A 15,081-nucleotide genomic window follows, 5' to 3' on the forward strand; every position below is an offset into this window, starting at 1 on the left:
TTAGCTAACCTAATCATTTCATTCTTAAGCCCAAAATTTAATTTATTTGAAAATTGGGCCATTCATATATTTATTTCCAGCTGCACCAACTATCCACAAGTAGTTGGGCTCAATCATTTATTTTGAAGGTGGCCCAACTAATTAAATTTGGATCCCAAAAGAAAAGGAAACCCATTTCAAGGAAGAAAACCTAACTCTATCTTCCTCCCTCATTTCAAACACTACACAGCAGCTTCTCTCTTCTCTCTCTCTCGCCTGGACTCCGCCGCCGCCGCCAGCTTCTCCGCCGCCGATCGGCGGCGGCCCTCTCCTCCCCCGCGTCTCTCTCTCTCTCCTTCCTTCTCTCCTCACAGTCACGCCGCCGTCGCTCTTCCGTTCCAGTTTCGCCGCTGCCGCCACTGTGCATGCACAGGCGGCGGCTTCACTGTCCTCTTCCCGGGAGTTCACCGTCTGCATGCGGTCTCTCTCCCTCGGTCGGTCTCTCTCTCGGTTCGCCGCGCCGCCGCCGCCGCCGCCGCGCTGGTCCGCCGTTGCCGCAGGTCCTGCGGATCCGCCGTCGCCGCGAACTCCCGGAAGGTAAGGGTGTGGGAAGTTCGATCCTTCATCCCCTTCTCTTTCCCCCCTTTTTTTTGGCTAAAGATTATATTTTTAATGCATTCTTTTGATAAAACTTTGGTAATCATATTCCAAATTTTTCCAGATTCAAGGAATGATAAAAAGGGCAGATGTGGTTTTAGAGCGTGGACTGCCATCGGTGTCGACGGAGTGCCGAGCTCGTTACCGGGAGTTCTTTGACAGATTCATATATCATTTCAAGCTAAGTTCATATTATCCTTTGAGAATTTGCTATTCTTATGTTCTTGGAATGCTATGGATACTATGTCCTTGCTAAGTTGTTCATATGAAATACCTATAAATGCTAAATTGGTGTTCTATAATAATGGGTACTAAGTTCATATGTTGGCAGAGACAGGCTTGGCAATATGTTGCACTATGTGAAGAAAAAGTGAGGTGTTAGATGGTACTTACTTTTGTGGTGTGAAGAAGAGAATAAGTGGTTGCTTTTAGACTTTGTCCTCTATGAGGTGGACGTCCGGTGGAGGGATTCTTGCTGCCTTTGGAGAGGAGATAATTTTGGTATGAGGTGGGGCAAGTGAAAGGGATGGATCATGGATGATATTTAGGATGAGGAAACAAGTTGCAGACAAAAATCATATCTTACAAAATTCTCCTGATACTTGAAGATATGGTTGCAAGATACACATTAAATGCTGCATTAAATGCAGCCGTAAAAGAAACGATCTGGTAGGATATTGCTAGGATTTGTATTAGCTGTTCAAATCTGCTTTGTTTTTCCATCTTGCCTTATTTACTTATAAAAAAAAACATTTGCTTACTATTGTTTTATTTGGTGTAGGAAAGAACCCGTTTCAAGTTCGCAGCTGACCGCGTAGTAGTTCCCGATCTTCTTTAGAACGAAAGATGTATTAAATTTTGTTGAAATTTTATGGGTGTATCGGACATTATTATTATTTTGATTTTTGGGCTCTTATTTATTTATTTAAATTAATATTCTTATAGGTGTAATATATTTACGTTTACTAACGTTAAACAAACAACAACGACAATTCATCGTGGTTCAGATTTAATCACATAAGAGTTACTTATTTAGATAATCGAGCTACTAATATAGTCTCTAAATAATACCGGCTTAGCGGATCGTTACAGCCTCCCATCCCTATATATCACCAAGTCCGTCAACTACAAGCAAAAGCCATGCCCAAAAGTGACATGCTCAGCATTAATAAAGAGAGTAACTTGGAGTCCAAGTCCCAACAATGGACACGACACCAGTCTACTCTCATCCTATGTTAAGATAAAACAGCAAGGTTACAGTCACGACTCAGTAAACAGACTCCCTTATGTTATCCTGCGAAAGACCATCGTTCGGCAAATGTGGTTCAAGCGGCCCATAGCCTTGACTAACTGTGTTGCTGTGGGTTGGCCCTGAGAAAAGTGCCCGAGCGAGTCTTGCAGTCACTCACGGAACACGAAATTTGGAAGACCCAACTAATCCATTCTGATCATGGCGTCATCTGTGGTGCGCTCTCTTGTTCGAACACTTTATGAGCCCTTTCTTTACTCTCCTTCAAAGCTAGCGATGCCGTTGCTTTGTTGCCTTGGGATAGTATATGTGTGATTTTCACGTCCACTTGCTTCAACATGTTGCAAATATCAGTGACTTGGTGCCGCATGGCTGCTGCACCGAATTTCTTATTTTGCAGCATCTTCACCACTTCCAAATTGTCTAGTTCAACCCAGATCTTCCTTCCCTGGTCTCTTGCGATGGCTAGGCCCTTCATGAGTGTTTGAAGTTGCGCCTCCAAGACCGAAACTGAGGTAGCCTTTCCAAGGAAGCCTTGGATGAGGCTGTCTTTCTCGTCCTGTATGACCCCTCCCATTCCCGATTCTGCTTTCCAAACTCCAGCGATGTTCAGTTTTACCCAACCAGCCTCCGGTGGGATCCATCTTACCAGCCTGCTCTGTTTCCTCGGTCTTTCTTTCCACGCGAGTGTGTTGAAAACCTCTGTATTACCACACCCTCTCCATTGTTCTCTGCTCATTTTCTTGCCTGCAATCAGTTGTTGGAGATATGTAAACACGCGATCTAAGACACTATCAACACTAAATCTTGTGTTCCTATGGATATTGCCATTTCGTTCGGACCATATGAACCATAGGACAAGGCAAGGGATCAGTGCGCTCGCATGTGGTTTTTCTGTGCTACCCAAGTGTCGGTGCCAGAATCTAATTTGATTCTCAAGATCCCTCTCTCTGAAGTTCCATTTTAGAAGGCTAGGGAACCAATTCGCATATTTTTCATCAACATAAAACTCACTTTTTTCCATGTTTATTTTCTGCCCGGAAACTGTGGCATAATGTCTCAAGCATTCCACAAGACCCTCAAGAGATGTTTGTTTTGCTTGAGTGAAGACGATTACATCATCTGCATACGCTAGGTGTGAAGCCTCAAGATTGTTTCTTGCCGTGGTGAAACGCATTTTTCTTCTTCTTAGGATCAGCATATCCAAGCACTTTGATAGATATTCCGCTGCAATGATAAAAAGAGATGGTGATAGAGGGTCACCTTGCCTGAGCCCCCTCGATGATTTAAAAAACCCAGCCGGAGTGCCATTGATGAGTACCGAAAACCAGCATGAATTAATGCATCGTTCAATCAGACCAATCCATTTCTCCGAGAATTTCATATGTCGTAGAACTTTGAACAGAAAACCCCATTGGACTCGGTCATATGCTTTTGCCATGTCCAGTTTGATCGCAACATTCGGTGTAGGAGAGCAGTTAGCAAGGTCTCGGATCAGTTCTTGTGCCAACAAAACATTGTCGTTCAAGAGTCTCCCTTGGATGAAGCCACTTTGGTTAGGAGCCGTGAGTGTAGGTAGGAGATGAGCTAGCCTTGCTGCGATGATTTTGGAGAAGATTTTGTTTGTGACATTGCACAAACTGATTGGACGGAAGTCTGCCCATGTACTCAGATTCTCCTTTTTGGGAGGAGAACGATCATTGTGGACGTAAAGCTTCTTGGCATGTATGCTCCTGCGAAAAACGCTTCCACCGCTGCAACAACATCACCCCCAACGATTTCCCAGCATGATTGGAAAAAAAAGTGAGGAGAAACCATCCGAGCCGGATGCACTATCCGCTGCGATTCCGAAAACTGCTTGTTTCACTTCTTCCGAGCTCAGGGTGGTACACATGCTTTCCTTGTCTAGGCTATCCGATAATGTTTGAATGCCCTCAAGCAACGGTTCTTCAAGGTATGCGACGTCAGAAGTGAGTAGGTTTTGAAAGAAGGTTGCTGCAGATTGCCTAATTCCCTCCTCATCCGAGATGCTTTCATCCCCCACGTGGACTTCATGGATGCGTGCTTTCACTCTTTTCTGGCGTACCCATCCTTGATAAAATTTTGAATTTCGTTCACCTTCGACCACCCAACGCATACTAGCCTTTTGTCGCCAATAATCTTCCTCCATCCGCAAATATAGGAGGTATTTCGCTGTTCGTCTATGGTGTTCCTCCCTGTTCTGTGGGGATGGTTCATTTTCATAGTTTTTTTGTGCCTCCGCCGCTTCTTTTCTGCATTGCTGAGTCTATTGAAGATATTACCAAAGACTTCCTTATTCCATCGTTTCAGTTCACCCTTGATCTTGTTGAGTTTGAATTGCAAGTTTCTCATCCCCTGCTCCGCTGTTTCAATATTCCAGATTTTCTCCACCACTTCGAGGAAGCCATGGTGCCTTATCCACATGTTCTGAAACCGGAATGGGGCTCGTTTCCTCATCTCTGATTCGATGCATCTCATAACCAAGGGGCTGTGATCTGACACCATTTTCTGTATTGACCAAGTTTCTACCGTCCAGCTTCGTTCCTCAAAGATCCAAAATTTTATTGTTGACGTTGCTACCTTTGTACTCCAATTTAATTAGCCTGCAAATCTCCAGCCTAGTACGCATTAGTGGCTCAATAATAGCAACAAAAGACCATCTATAGCTTATAATCAAATGTTTCTCTCTCTCTCAACAGTCGCATACAAATCTGAATCAGTATAACAACACTCCATCTTCAAATCTCCAATATTGAACAAACACCTGAAATGAGATGCCCCCATCCCACCCGCCACATTTTCTTCACTTCAACAATCTCAATCTAACGCCATAAACGCGCCCCCCCCCCCCCAATTTGATCCAATTCCTCACAATTTCGCCAGAAATGAAGCAATTGCACAAGCAATCCACCAGCTTCCGCAAAGATGAAGAGATGCCCTTCTCCCAAACCCCTCCCTACTCCCCCAAATCCCTCAAGCACCCGCGATCTCTACCTAGATCGCTCAATTACATACTCAAGGAGCAGCGCCTCCTCTTCATCCTCGTCGGAATTCTGATCGGCTCCACCTTCTTCATCTTCCAGCCCTCCTTCTCGGTCCTCTCCCCGCCCGATCCGTGGGGACGGATTTCAGCTGGAGAACGCGATTCCGTGGTCGGATACCGCGATCGCGCCGATTTCTCCAATAAGTATGCGAATCATGCCGCTGGTGGTAATTATAATAAGTTCGCGAATGGGGTGGGAAGAGTGCCGGTGGGGATTGGGAGTAAGAGGAAGAGGATTGTCGTCACCGGTGGCGCCGGTTTTGTCGGGAGTCATTTGGTGGATAAGCTTGTCGCCAGAGGTGATGATGTGATCGTCATTGATAATTTCTTTACGGGCAGGAAGGAGAATGTGGTGCATTTGTTTGGGAATCCGAGGTTTGAGCTCATTAGGCATGACGTTGTCGAGCCGATTTTGCTGGAGGTGGATCAGATCTACCATTTGGCGTGCCCTGCATCGCCGGTGCATTATAAGTATAACCCTGTCAAGACCATCATATCCTCTCTCACTGTCTTTTCGGATACTAAATTTTAGATCTTTGATTTTTATGGCAGCTTAGATCATTGATTACTGTGAAAATTATGTGCGACTTCATGCATTTGTTCGTTCGATTTGTTTTGAATTGATGAGTTGAGATTTCTATGTTTTTCTTTTAGCATGCTTTTAGTTTGATTGAATAGATTGTGTTCGGAATTGGTTGAGATCCTTGACATGTGACTACAAGACAAATGTGATGGGAACCCTTAATATGTTGGGTCTTGCAAAGAGGATAGGTGCGAGGTTTCTGCTCACTAGCACAAGTGAGGTTTATGGTGATCCTCTTGAGCATCCACAGAAGGAGACATATTGGGGGCATGTGAACCCAATTGGTAAGTGACAATTCTTGTTTCTCGCCAATCGTTGTTTTTTAGGTTGCATTGATCTGATTTGATGATTAATCAGGTGTGAGAAGTTGCTATGACGAAGGGAAACGGACAGCTGAAACCTTAGCGATGGACTATCACAGAGGTGCTGGTGTTGAGGTAATATGCACGATAACATTCTGAATCTTGATATTTTCAATTTGTCTGACACTAATATGTTGTTTTTTATGAGTTCTGTTGTTACCATATTCCTCATTAGTCATCATTAGTTTTGTTAGGTACATAGGATTGAGGTTATTGTTTCCAAATCACATAGCAACTAGGACATATTTAGAGATACAAGCAGTTATTATGAGAGTTTAAAGATTGAGAAATGGGCTCAATCCTGAAGGGAATTATTTATTATTACAAGTGTTCTGTAAGGAGAGATATTTCTTTGCAGCGACCATGATTCTTTTAAGTATGCCCATGTAAAGATTTGAATTTTTCCAGATTTGACATTGTGCAACTCTGTCTAATAATCTTTATGTTGTTACAGGTGCGCATTGCACGTATTTTTAATACATATGGGCCTCGGATGTGTCTGGATGATGGTCGTGTTGTCAGCAACTTTGTTTCACAGGTTCGTCTAGATAAACAATATTCTGTGTGGTTGTGGGAAAGAGACTACCTGTTAGTTGTAATCAACTTTAGTCCAGACATAATCCATTAGAAGCAATTTTTGGCGGAAAAACGTATGAATCTAAAAAAACTTTAGTCCAAACATAATACATTAGAAGTTACTTTTGGCAGAAAACATATAAGCATGATAGTGTGGAGAGCAAAATATGTCTTTATCCTTTCAATATTGATGGCAGATTCTGATGACCATAGCTGTCTTATGCAGGCTATACGGAAACAACCAATGACAATCTATGGGGACGGGAAGCAAACACGAAGCTTCCAATTTGTGTCAGACTTGGTATGTAATTTCTCTATTTGGCACCACCCTTACTGATTGGTCTTTCAGCATAGCTAGTCAAAAAATTTCAAGATATGCAGCACATTAGATTAGATTGGTTCAGTCTCATCCAGAAATTCTAGTGGTTTCAAGTTGCTACAAAATCTTAAATCATATTTAAAGGTAGACACGTTCTTTTATGAGTTTAAAGCTAGAGATCGTAAGGTACTGATTTGTTTATTCTCCTGTCCATTATTAACACATCTTTCCTATTCTATGAAAAAACCTCTAGCAATCCAGTCGGACAAATATACAGCAATATACTGAACCTTCATCTCTTCCTTTAAACAGCTCTTTATATTCGTAGTATAAGCGACCCTCGTATATATTGAATTTTGTTTTAAAGAGCCTGAACCATCATCAAGATGGTTTACATAATGTGGCAAGGAAGATTATGGAGATGAAGTAAACCATGTATTTGCTCAGTGTGCTGTAAAACTCAGATCCATGTATATATGATGTATGCATCCGTTTTTGAATGTCAGGTTGATGGATTGGTGGCTTTGATGGAAGGTGAGCATGTCGGCCCATTCAATTTGGGTAATCCAGGAGAGTTTACCATGTTAGAGCTAGCTGAGGTCTGTCTTTATCCTCTATAGATACATTTCTTTATATTTGATGCAAGGTTTTTAGACTTCTGCAAAGTTGAGTTATTTGTGAAATTTTTACAGGTTGTGAAAGAAACCATCGATCCTAGTGCCTCCATTGAATTCAGACCAAACACTGCTGATGATCCGCACAAGAGGAAACCAGATATAAGCAAAGCAAAGGATCTTCTTAACTGGGAGCCCAAAGTTTCATTACGAGATGGATTGCCTCGAATGGTTGATGATTTTAGAAACCGCATCTTGAATGAGGATGAAGGAAAGGGAAACAAGTGAGAATGGTATGATGTATAGAACTGAACCACATTGTATTGATATTTACATCGATTGTCCACTGAGCAGCTCCATATTTAGCAATACGTCACGTTTGAAGTTCCCATTATTTCTGAATTTTGAAATTTCTTGTAATATCTGCTGGAATTTTGAGTACCCCTTTCTTACCCTCATTTATGTGGTGTACATGACTTCAATACACTGCTTATATAGGATATATATTCTTTTGCAATAGTCCCTCTTTCTCTCTCTGCATAGCAAAGAACAATTTAAGATCTATGAGAGTGAACTGAGAAACTGTGTTTCTAGTGGCCAATGCCAATAACATGACTTCTGTATGACAAAACTTTATGCAACTCTTTTTGACATATCAATAGACCTGTAATGAAGATTCTCATGAATTAAACATATGAGGATGTCTGGTATTATGTTTGAACTATTTGTCATACTATTTGTATGATGGTTTGATTTTATAATATTATTATAGTGGGTTCATCAAAGATGTCAAACTTGCTTCAATTTAAAAGGCACCTGAGTTCTCAATGTGTAAATTTCATGAACTTTGCAAGTATAGATTATGCACCCGAAACAAATAGTGAAGAAACATTGTTCTAGTTAGAATACAGTAATAATCTCTCTGTCACACTTGCATTTTATAAATTAGAAACTACAATCTCTCTAATTTATCGACTCTTTGATTAACATAATGAACACAACATAAAATCTTGTGTTGAAAAGAAATACGGAGTAATTTATTTTGATTGAGAGAGAGTGAGTAGTATTATTTTGTATGCTTATTTAACGCATGCTAAGAACAAAAATGTGAAATTTGAAATAAAGGTGGAAACATCAAACATGGAAGGTAAGAAATATAGAAGAAGGGGGGCAGTGTTGAGCAGAGTTTTAGCCGTTGCTTTTGTCCGTTTATCCTCTCTATTTTTCACCTTCACTAATTGCATTTGTCAGTCTCTTTCTGTTGTAGCTCAGCTCACTGTTCAGTTTTGAATTCAGTGAAAAATAAAAACAAAAAGGGACCATTGATTTGATGAATAGATAAGATGTACATTATCTATACATTCTTACTTTGTTCGTTTTAATTTTAATTACTTGTTATCTTATCTTTTTTTCCATAAAAAACACTACTCATCAAAATTCAACGTCGGTTATAATAATGTACTTTACAAACACACACACATTAAATTCAAATTTCATGTCATTCAATAAATATTTTACTACTATTCAGAAAAATAATACTAGTATCACACTATATAATAGTAGAAGATTCCTCTCTCTCAGTCTCACTACTCTCTCTCTCTCTCCATTATCTCAGAAAGAAAGAAAGAGAGAGATGAAGGGAGTAGACATATTCTGCGCATCACAAGCTGCAACATCAATATGCCTAAGCATGGAGCCTAACTCCACAGCCTCTCCTTCCACCACCACCCTCCTCGGCGGCAGAATCATCGACCGCCACAACCCAATCATCAAAGACGCCAAAAGAGCTCCCAAAAAGACCAAGAATCCCAAAACCCCTCCGAATGAAAACGAAAACCACCCCAACAAAATCATCGATTCCGCCGCCGCCGCCGCAGTGAAGAGGAGCTGGAGCTGCACCAAGCCCGGCGACTTCCTCTCTCCTCCTGGCTCCACCAGGTATTTGTTGGGAGAGAAAGTGTGCCACAATCCATCAAATCTCTCCACTGAGGAAACCTCAAACAAGGACTCTACTCTATCTCATTCTCCACAACAGGTTTATTTTATTTTATTTTATTTTATTAAAAATCATTTGTTTCACTAACATAGAAATAATATCAATATGCATTGTTTGTTCGCAGGTTGTTGTTGTTGTGCTGAGAGTGTCTTTGCACTGCAGAGGATGTGTCAAAAAGCTCAGGAAACATCTCTCTAAGATGGAAGGTATTTTTTTTATTACTATGAATTGGTTTAATGTTACAATGAAATTGAATTAATTGCAAGTTACAAAAGTAGTACCAACAAAACAAACCCATTTCAATAAATGGAGTGTATGTATTGTAGGTGGTTTGTTATGCATAGCGACACGTTGATATAAAGGTTGATTGGTTAAGTGTAATAAATTTCTCAACAACCATTTATTTTGTATTCCCCACATTATGCAAGTTGTTAAAAATAACAGAGACAGATAGCTGCACCAATAATTGCACCACCGATACTGAAATTTTTCACGAGATTATAGTGTTATATGTAAGTAGTAAATTACTATTTTTTACTGAAAATACACACATTTGACTAGTCGAAGTAGCTCTATATATAGATTACCAAAATACTTAGGCTTTAAAATTTTATTTTTACCATTGGTTATCAATTTATAGTCGATTGCTCATCATAAATTTTATTTTCAAAATAATAGTACATTTAAATTAGGTTAATAGCACAAGCTGTCCTAGTATTTCACTAATATTGAAGGACAAAACAGTAACATTAATCTATGTGAATTTTCAGGAGTGAAATCTTTCGACATAGATTTTCTGGCGAAGAAGGTGACGGTGACCGGAAATGTGATGGCGTCGGATGTTGTTGCGAGCATATCTAAGGTCAAGAATGCGCAATTATGGCCTCCTTCGATTGCGTCTTCCAATCCAACGTCGGAATTAATCAAGAGCGATGATAGCAGCACAGATGCTCCATAAATATAATTTCAAGCAGTTTTATATTAGTTTTAAACTGATCTTTTATCTTCGTATTTCACTGCCCGAGACCACAATGTCAAACAAAATAAATACGAGATGAATATACATCACTGTTTAGCTTGGGGAATTTGAATTGTGGAGAAGTTACAGTTCCGTTTGATTTATTGAATTTTTTCTATTTTTAATTAGAATTTGAAATGTACATGTTAGTTTATGTATGGTACGTTGTTTGTAATCGCGGGGGATTAATTTTTGGAGTTGAATGGTGCAACTGAAACACAACCTCTGACAAATGAAATGGACTAAGCCTAACACTGAAATATTTATCTCACAATCGGATCATTAAATATTTTATACCTATTTAATTTATTAAGAACACAAATACTAAATGTAAATAGCTTATGAATTCATTATGTTGCTTATGCATCATGTTAGGCCATGACTCAAGCTCACAGATACATACGCCTTTTTTTTCTTATATGGTGTCAAAAAAATAATACTATATGATCAATGCAAGCAAAACGAGTTCATAATCTATGTTTAGGACTTACATTTATTAGATGAGCAAACTTGTACAACCAGTTATAAGTTTATTATTGGAGAGAAGGAAACCAGCAATGAAACTATTGGCAAACCCAAAATTCAAACAACATTTTAGGACATGAATAACCCCCATTTCCAGCCCCAAGTCCCCTCCACGTCATCATTCCTCTACAGTTGCGGCTCATGCCCCAACTGCTCTAACCCTGCAGGCCGCAACTCGGGCCGCAACTAATAAATGACACTATTCACAACTTCAACATATTTAACTCGTAAACGCAATTCGTTGAACAATTGAAACCGGGAAAATGCATTGTTCATTAGAAATTAACATTACATTACTAGACGAAGCAAATTTAAAATACTAGAAACCCGAGCCACGACTACTACTTCTTCATTTGGGCGCGAAGGTAGGCGATCATCTCACGGTGCAACTCGAGCTCGTCGTCCATCTTCGATGTATCCCTCGATGTCAACTCCGTCAGCTGGCTCATCCGCCATGTAATACTCATCTCCGACAAAGTGTCAGACATCTTATCCAGAGACGGATTGGTCGGCGGTGGCACCATAGCGGAGTTGCTCGCAGTTGCCTTTCCCTTTGCTTTCCTCTTGGCCGCCTTTGTTCCCGTCGGGCGGCTTTGAATGCTAGGAGAGGAGCCGAAGACGTCGTCGTCCGTCACGTTGAGGTCGATCGCTGGACCTCCTTCGCTCGAAGAGTAGTTTCCGGAGGCGGAAACTTTGGTTCTCTTCGCCGCCCCAGTTGCCGCCGGCTCGGCACCGCTGGTGTGCTTCGGGCTCTTCTCGATGAGCTTCCAGACCTCGAAGTACTAGAAGGCATTCTTCCCGTCAGTGAAGAACGCATCCTTCGCCTTCTCGACGAGGTCCGCCTCGCTGTGCCCGCTCGGCCACATCCGGACTACGTTGGCCCACTTTCCGTTCCACTTGCTCATATCCGCCTAGACCCGGCCCCAATGCTTGCGCAACTTCACGTAGCTACGCTCGATCGACCCTTTAGGACGGCCAGCGTTATACTTCTGAGCAATCCACTCCCAGAAAGCCTTGTCGGTCTGCTGGTTGCCGATGATAGGATCTTCGGTGACGTCGATGTAGTTCCTCGCAAGCCACATTGTCTCTTGCGGACCGTACTTCTTCGGCCCATCCTCCTCGCCGACCTTCTCCTTGCCCCGCTCTTGAGCGGGCTCCATCTCACTGAGCTCGAACTCTTCGGTGTTGACCGGCGATGTTACGTTGACGTTGCTACCGACTCCCGGACTAGGTTGTGGCTGCGATGGTTGCGACCCCGGTATGTACCAATTGTTCGAGTTAACGAACTCCTCCATATCACGTTCATCGTTGTTGAACCAATCCATTGACACCGAAATAAAGGGTATAATAGAGATTGAAATGGAATGCACGTAAGATTGATGCACAAATGGAATGCTCGTATTTATAGACACAAAATCAAAAAAAAAAATAAATTGGATTTGCGGCCCGGCCCGAGAAGCGTGTAACGCTGGGCCGGGACTCGCGGATGCGGCCCGTCCCCCGAATAACGCCGTCCCAGGCCGGGCCACGGGACGGGCACCAGGCCGGGATCGCGGCACGGAGACCGGCCCAGGCCGTGCCGCCTCCTCCTCCAACGCGCGGGGCGGGCCGGGACTCGCGATTTGCGGCCCGGCTCCGCGTTATTCATGCTCTTAGGGTGGCCCAGGCAGCAAATAGTTATCAGTTTTTACTCACATCTTCACCAATTTAAGTAGGGCTATATTTCGACCTATTCTAGACCAAGCAGCAGAGAGAATATTGATAGATGTGGATAAATGTTGCATATTTCATTAAAATATAGAACAAGATTTAATATCAATAAAAGCAGCTACATTCATATGGAACAAGATCGTATTTGTATGATAAATATAGATATGCATAAATGAAAAAATAAATGGCCCAACCCAAGCCCATGACAAGGATAGTGACTAGGTTAGATAATATCATGAAATATCTTATTTTCTTAGTATTATATTTTCATTTTTCTAGTTCTTTAAGAAAAGGCTTTTGTTACTATAAACAAATTGATTATTATTTAGTTTTACTAGGTTTTTAATGTTTGTCGAGGTTTATCGATTATATTTTTGGTCAAGTCGAATATTTAATCTCAACAGCTGAGGAAAAATTGGGCTATCAAAGATAAGAAAATAGAGCGGCCCAAAATCAATACAATTAAATTATGAATTTGGGTTTAATTAGTGCTATTGAACGGCCCAATTCGTAATCTATAATAAAAACGTCATCTTCCACCTCCAAACCTAGCGCCGGCGTATCTCTGCCCAGGTTATCTCTCTCTCGCTCTTCCCTATTTCATGCGGTTGATGTTTTATAATCTTACATTATTAGATTGGTTGAATTTTCAGGTTAGTTTTTGCAAGCTAGCAGAGGTTGCTTCATTTCGGAATGGCTCCAGCTAAAGGTTTGCGTATCTTCTTTTAATCGTGGAATTTCTTCTCGGTTTTGTTTTTCAAGTTTGGCATTTAGCTATGGTATTGCGCATATCTAAAACATGTATTTGAATGGAAACCGTAATTCGTTGTTTAATCTTTCTTCTCACTAGAGATTATACAGCTTCTGATTTGATCTTATTCGATACTTGATGCTACCACAACTGAAATTAGTTTCAAAATTTAAAAATGTAAATTTTAAAATGAGAAATCAAAATAGTGCTGTTGTTTGCTAAGATGTTGAATAATTTGATACCGGCAATATTAGTTGTTGTTGAATGCTGTTTCATACGTATCCATAAGACTTTTGCACTATATTTGTGAAAAGCTCTTGATTATGGTCACTGACTTATTTGAAACATAGCTTTAATAGTTTTCAATGTCATATTTACTGTATTTTGTGATTGATGTAATGTAATTTTTTCACACCTAATCGTATTTGTTATCATAATTCTAGGAAAGAAGTTATGTGCAAAGTTTTCATCATCTTTGTTTTCCACTTTTTGCAGCTGATGCTTCTAAGAAATCTGATGCTAAGGCACAGGCCTTGAAGGCTGCTAAGGCAGTAAAATCATCGGGCACCTTCAAGAAGAAGGCCAAGAAGATCCGCACTAAAGTTACTTTCTATCGACCAAAAACATTGACAAAGGAGAGAAATCCAAAATATCCGAGAATCAGTGCAGCCCCTCGCAATAAACTCGATCATTACCAGATACTTAAATATCCGTTAACCACGGAAAGCGCCATGAAGAAGATCGAAGACAACAATACATTGGTCTTTATTGTCGACATTCGTGCCGACAAGAAGAAGATCAAGGCTGCTGTCAAGAAGATGTACGATATCCAGACCAAGAAGGTTAACACCCTTATCAGGTATACCATTTCCTCTCTATTTTGGTTACTAGCTGTAAATGTTTATATCTTGTCGACATCATGCTTTGTTCTCTATGATGCATGTAGCCTAGTCTGATGTGCAACTGTGGCGGACATTTAGATTGAACGATTGAATGTCCATCTTTACTTGACTTTTTGATTATTTGATGTTTTGAAGTAATTATAGCTGCAAATAGTTTGTCAATCATGTTTCTTCCAGTGTTAATGATTTCATCAGTCAATACAAAAGATTACTGATATGAATGATGGAGATAGATATCACATGGTTGAATTTCACTTTGCATTTCATCATTCCACATTTTATGCCTGTTGAATCTTACAAGCTTACTCTTTTCAGGCCGGATGGTACCAAGAAGGCATACGTGAGGTTGACACCAGACTATGACGCTTTGGATGTTGCTAACAAAATTGGAATCATCTAAGTTGGCCTCCGCATTGCTGTTCTTTGTTTTGGTTGCTATTTGACTTGACACACCCAGTTTGTAAACTCGATGAGTAAACCGCATTCTATGTTTTAGCTACAGCTCTAGTGTTATTAAACCTTCTATAAAGTTCAGATTTTTGTTCTTCATCGACTGCTTGCATGGAAAATGCACAGTTTTCACTCCCGTCGTTTATGTTGAGTTTTGCTGAGTTTTGCCTTCTAACTTCATGAACGTGTTCGCAATGGCCTTGTATTGTTGAAGTTGCTCCGTTCTAAAGGCTTCTAATTGTTATGCTTGTTCAGAAAAAAGATCAGATTAGTTACTGACAGAACTGATAACATTAAAGAACCCTCAGTTTTCGAACAATATGTTA

The 15,081-nt window shown here is 40.7% G+C and overlaps 3 protein-coding genes and 1 long non-coding RNA gene across 4 annotated transcripts; all 4 read left to right on the forward strand.

Annotated features, from left to right (window-relative positions):
- Positions 1 to 221: 221 nt before the first annotated feature.
- LOC121764889 lies at positions 222 to 1,574 on the forward strand. The gene is made up of 3 exons (XR_006042649.1): positions 222 to 576; positions 701 to 1,305; positions 1,418 to 1,574. It is a non-coding gene; the product is annotated as an uncharacterized LOC121764889 (long non-coding RNA).
- A 3,039-nt stretch (positions 1,575 to 4,613) lies between these two features.
- LOC121765764 (UDP-glucuronic acid decarboxylase 1-like) lies at positions 4,614 to 7,920 on the forward strand. The gene is made up of 7 exons (XM_042161985.1): positions 4,614 to 5,442; positions 5,669 to 5,816; positions 5,890 to 5,969; positions 6,349 to 6,432; positions 6,697 to 6,771; positions 7,296 to 7,388; positions 7,482 to 7,920. The coding sequence occupies exons 1-7, from the start codon at positions 4,792 to 4,794 to the stop codon at positions 7,689 to 7,691; spliced, it is 1,341 nt and encodes a 446-aa protein (XP_042017919.1). The 5' UTR covers positions 4,614 to 4,791; the 3' UTR covers positions 7,692 to 7,920.
- A 1,048-nt stretch (positions 7,921 to 8,968) lies between these two features.
- On the forward strand, positions 8,969 to 10,614 carry LOC121763333 (protein SODIUM POTASSIUM ROOT DEFECTIVE 2-like). Its single transcript, XM_042159334.1, has 3 exons — positions 8,969 to 9,438; positions 9,524 to 9,605; positions 10,170 to 10,614. The coding sequence occupies exons 1-3, from the start codon at positions 9,037 to 9,039 to the stop codon at positions 10,355 to 10,357; spliced, it is 672 nt and encodes a 223-aa protein (XP_042015268.1). The 5' UTR covers positions 8,969 to 9,036; the 3' UTR covers positions 10,358 to 10,614.
- A 2,526-nt stretch (positions 10,615 to 13,140) lies between these two features.
- On the forward strand, positions 13,141 to 14,854 carry LOC121765837 (60S ribosomal protein L23a-1-like). Its single transcript, XM_042162092.1, has 4 exons — positions 13,141 to 13,225; positions 13,306 to 13,361; positions 13,899 to 14,262; positions 14,621 to 14,854. Exons 2-4 carry the CDS (start codon positions 13,346 to 13,348, stop codon positions 14,703 to 14,705), a joined length of 465 nt encoding a protein of 154 aa, XP_042018026.1. The 5' UTR covers positions 13,141 to 13,225; positions 13,306 to 13,345; the 3' UTR covers positions 14,706 to 14,854.
- Positions 14,855 to 15,081: the final 227 nt, after the last annotated feature.

Source organism: Salvia splendens, chromosome 14 (assembly GCF_004379255.2).
Source record: "Salvia splendens isolate huo1 chromosome 14, SspV2, whole genome shotgun sequence".
Classification (NCBI taxonomy): domain Eukaryota; kingdom Viridiplantae; phylum Streptophyta; class Magnoliopsida; order Lamiales; family Lamiaceae; genus Salvia; species Salvia splendens.